The sequence below is a fragment of the Palaemon carinicauda genome, unplaced genomic scaffold (assembly GCF_036898095.1).
Source record: "Palaemon carinicauda isolate YSFRI2023 unplaced genomic scaffold, ASM3689809v2 scaffold1524, whole genome shotgun sequence".
In the NCBI taxonomy this organism is placed as follows: Eukaryota; Metazoa; Arthropoda; class Malacostraca; order Decapoda; family Palaemonidae; genus Palaemon; species Palaemon carinicauda.
In genome coordinates, this window is record NW_027169064.1 from 5001 (window position 1) to 10000 (window position 5000).

General features: G+C 34.8%; 1 protein-coding gene across 1 annotated transcript in view; it reads right to left on the reverse strand.

Moving 5' to 3' along the window:
• Positions 1 to 1422: 1422 nt before the first annotated feature.
• LOC137635640 (integumentary mucin A.1-like) overlaps positions 1423 to 5000 on the reverse strand; it is a 23685-nt gene continuing 20107 nt past the window's right edge. The window contains exon 2 of the mRNA XM_068368103.1: positions 1423 to 1965. Coding sequence (XP_068224204.1) covers positions 1423 to 1965 — 543 coding nt within the window. The remainder of the gene's footprint in view (positions 1966 to 5000) is intronic.

Sequence of the window (5000 nt, forward strand, 5' to 3'; positions counted from 1 at the left end):
CCCTCAAACAATCAATCCTTAGCTCACAATGATTATGAGGTTATAGACACAAGAAACTAACGAGGTTGAGCGTGACTCGAACCCCAGTCCGGCATATCACCAGGCAGGGACGTTTCCAATAGGCCACCACAAGTCCATAACCCCTGTGGGAATTTTGGATGTCAGCAAAATGTTAGCGTGCTATCTCTGGTGTTGCTTGCATGTTGACAGACGATGCTTGACGTTGCAATGAACACAACATTGGATAGGTCTGAATGTTGGTTGCCACTGTTGGAAATGTTTCCTTGGAGGAGAATGTTTGTTGCCAACAATAATTTAGTAAACAACACCGGCCAATTCTCCTTCAACTCTCAAAGTCAACGTTCAATTTTCCATATATATTATTATTATTACTAGCCAAGCTACAACCCTAGTTGGAAAAGCAAGATGCTATAAGCCCAAGGGCTCCAACACGGAAAAATAACCCAGTGAGGAAAGGAAATAAGGAAATAAATAAATGATGAGAACAAATTAACAATAAATCATTCTCTAAACAATAACGTCAAAACAGATATGTCATATATAAACTATAAAAAGACTTAGGTCAGTCTGTTCGACATAAAAACATTTGCTACAAGTTTGAACTTTTGAAGTTCTACTGATTCAACTACCCGATTAGGAAGATCATTCCACAATTTGGTCACAACTGAAATAAAACTTCTAGAATACTGTGTAATATTGTGCCTCATGATGGAAAAGGCCTGGCTATTAGAATTAAATGCCTGCCAAGGATGATACGTCAGCTTGAGTTTAAATAAAATCTAAGATTCGTCAAGTTATTTCTTTCAAAACTTTTCCAAGTTTCTGTACTGTTATGTTGTAAATCATAATAACTAGCCACTTTTATTACCACTCTTCCTATCCATTTCCACGTGCATTGTAAAGGCTGGTCTCAATATGTTCTCTACTAGCCAGTCTTATTCGTAGTTTATAGTCAACATCAGTTACTTATCATCAACTTAACATATACAATTTAGGTACTACAGGTTTCGATGCTTCATACATTAAGAAGTTGTGAGGGGCCGAGAGAAGGTTGTGACTCGACAGGATGAAAGCAACTGAGTGAGTTTATTATAGAACACTCTCCTTTATATACAAAAGCTCAAGGCAACAAGAAATTTCATGTTCAAATCGACACCGTTACCATTGAGAAAAACAGACATGTTTATTCAGGCTCTTTTAAGTGCGAGGGAAGAGCGAAGATACACGCATAATATATACACGAAACGAACTATGTACGGTCGTGTGACACATGGTTGGTACAAAGTACAGGCCAGTAAATCATAGTCTACCATAACATCATGAAAAAAGATGACACTTATCAAAATTCGACTCGACAAAGAATTTAACAATCGTTTTCTACTGGAATTCGATAAAGACTATCTATAGACACTTGGCTTCAGGAATCTCTGAACACATCGCAGTGTTATCTAGGAGCTCTACTGTGAAGGTGGTATCTGGCAACTCCACTATGTAGGTGGTATCTGGCAACTCCACTAAGTAGGTGGTATCTGGCAACTCCACTATGTAGGTGGTATCTGGCAACTCCACCATGTAGGTGGTATCTGGCAACTCCACCATGTAGGTGGTATCTGGCAACTCCACTATGTAGGTGGCATCTGGCAACTCCACTATGTAGGTGGTATCTGGCAACTCCACTATGTAGGTGGTATCTGGCAACTCCACTATGTAGGTGGTATCTGGCAACTCCACTGTGTAGGTGGTATCTGGCAACTCCACTGTGTAGGTGGTATCAGGCAACTCCACTGTGTAGGTGGTATCTTGCAACTCCACTATGTAGGTGGTATCTGGCAATTCCACTATGGAGGTGGTATCTGGCAACTCCACTATGTAGGTGGTATCTGGCAACTCCACTATAAGGTGGTATCTGGCAACTCCACTATAAGGTGGTATCTGGCAACTCCACTATGTAGGTGGTATCTGGCAACACCACTATGTAGGTGGTATCTGGCAACTCCACTATGTAGGTGGTATCTGGCAACTTCACTATGTAGATGTTTGAAACAAGTTACCAACAACTCCAGTATGTAGATGGTATCTGGCAACTCCACTATGTAGGTAGTAGATTGGTCAGGGCACCAGCCGCCCGTTGAGATACTACCGCTAGAGAGTTATGGGGTCCTTTTGACTGACCAGACAGTACTTTATTGGATCCTTCTCTCTGGTTACGGTTCTTTCCCTTTGCCTACACAGACACCGAATAGTCTGGCCTATTCTTTACAGATTCCCCTCTGTCCTCATTCACCTGACAACACTGAGATTACCAAACAATTCCTCTTCGTTCAAGGGGTTAACTACGGCAATGTAATTGTTCAGTGGCTACTTTCCTCTTGGTAAGCGTAGAAGACTCTTTAGCTATGGTAAGCAGCTCTTCTAGGAGAAGGACACTCCAAAATCAAACCATTGTTCTCTAGTCTTGGGTAGTGCTATAGCCTCTGTACCATGGTCTTCCAGTGTCTTGGGTTAGAGTTCTCTTGATTGAGGGTACACTTGGGCGCACTGTTCTATCTAGTTTCTCTTCTTCTTGTTTTGTTGAAGTTCTTATTGTTTATATAGGAAATATTTATTTTAATGTTGTTACTATTCTTAAAATATTTTATTTTTCCTTGTTTCCTTTCCTTACTGGGCTATTTTCCCTGTTGGAGCCCCTGGGCTTATAGCATCCATCGTTGGCAACTTGCCGTCGACAACATATAAAGTTGCCAGATACCTCTTTAGCAACCAGCGATGCATACCAAAATTCATAATGCATTGGACATAAACGGAAGCAAATGCAAATAGTATATACTCGGTTTATTTCTCTTCTAAAGAACAATAGTGTTTCATGAGAGCAGACAGAGAGAATTTCAGAATTCGAAATGGTTGCACATAATATCTATATACCTTAATATTTTTGCTGTTCATAATTTATATACCTAGTCACCGGATATTACTTACAAACAGTTGATTAAAGATTAATTCTATCGTAACTTTATCAGCCTAATAAGTGAATGAGTTGACTTGAGAAAGTAAGAATATATATATATATATATATATATACCAGTATATATATATATATATATATATATATATATATATATACCAGTATATATATATATATATATATATACACACACACACAATGAGCTCCACATGGCACTAGAAGAGTTGGAAGACCCAGGCCTACATGGCTGAAAACTATGAAGCGTGAAGTAGATGATGATGAATGAAGAAGTATTGATTTAAATTCTCAAGATAGAGACGACTGGCGAAATATAACCGAGGCCCTTTGCGTCAATAGGCGTAGGAGGAGATGATGTTGATGATGACATAAATATATTCACTGTATATCCATATATGAGTTTGTGTACAAGAAAATGACATCAGTTATCTTAAAAAGTATATATATATATATATATATATATATATATATATATATATATATATATATATATATATATATATATATATATATAGGTGTGTTGTAGTGAAACCTAAATACTACTGACAAAAAATTAAAATATTAAAAAGAATGACACCAACAACAATATATTTATTTATTCATATATATACATATATATATATATATATACACCATGCATGCATACATATATATACATATAAATATACATATAAATATATATGTATATATATATATATATATATATATATATATATATATATATATATATATATATATATATATATATATATATATATATATATATATATATATGTGTGACTTAAAATAAAGAATAAAACCAAAGAGTATATCCCCCAGGTTTCACCAAACGGGAGACATTTAATAAACCTGAACAAACATACAACAGATAATAAACAACAACAACACTGTACTATATAATGAATAAATAAAAGTATAAACAAAACAAAATTAATATACCTGGCAGTTGTGGCGAGCAAACAGGTGATCCAGCGTAAGGTGATTAGAGATAATGGTTATTCCCAGACACGAGAACCACTAATGTTAATGAGGTCACGTTATGTCAACAGAACTCGACCTGATACGGTGCAACTGACCAACATGGGGAGGGGGGAGGGGGGGGAATCATAACCAATAGAATACGACCATCGTTAAATATAATTAAACATGATTTTAAAAACCGTGAAATTAATATGTTGATATAATACAACAACGGTTAAACATAATTAATTAAGACTTAAAAACAGTGAAATTAATACGAACATAATCAAATAAGACTTAAAAACCGTGAAATTAATATGTTGATAAAATACGACCACGGTTAAACATAATCAAATAAAGACTTAAAACGACCACGGTTAAACATAATCAAGTAAGATTTAAAAACCGTGAAATTAATATGTTGATAAAATACGACCACGGTTAAACATAATCAAATAAAGACTTAAAACGACCACGGTTAAACATAATCAAGTAAGATTTAAAAACCGTGAAATTAATATGTTGATAAAATACGCCCACGGTTAAACATAATCAAATAAGACTTAATACGACCACGGTTAAACATAATCAAATAAGACTTAATACGACCACGGTTAAACATAATCAAATAAGACTTAATACGACCACGGTTAAACATAATCAAATAATACTTAAAAACCGTGAAATTAATATGTTGATAAAATACGACCACGGTTAAACATAATCAAATAAGACTTGAAAACCGTGAAATTAATACGTTGATAAACTGTTTGAGGTCATCTGATTGGTATTACAGTTTGAATAAAATAAGTTTGAATTACATTAACCTAATAAAATAAACTTGATGAAACGTTGAATTAGTATGTTGATAAACTGTTTGAGGTTATCTGATGGGTATTACAGTTTGAATTAAATTAACTTAATTTAATACAACTTAAAAACCGTGAAATAATTATGTTGATAAACTGTTTGAGGTCATCTGATGGGTATTACAGTTTGAATTAAATTAAACTAATTAAAAAACAACCTGAAACCTTGA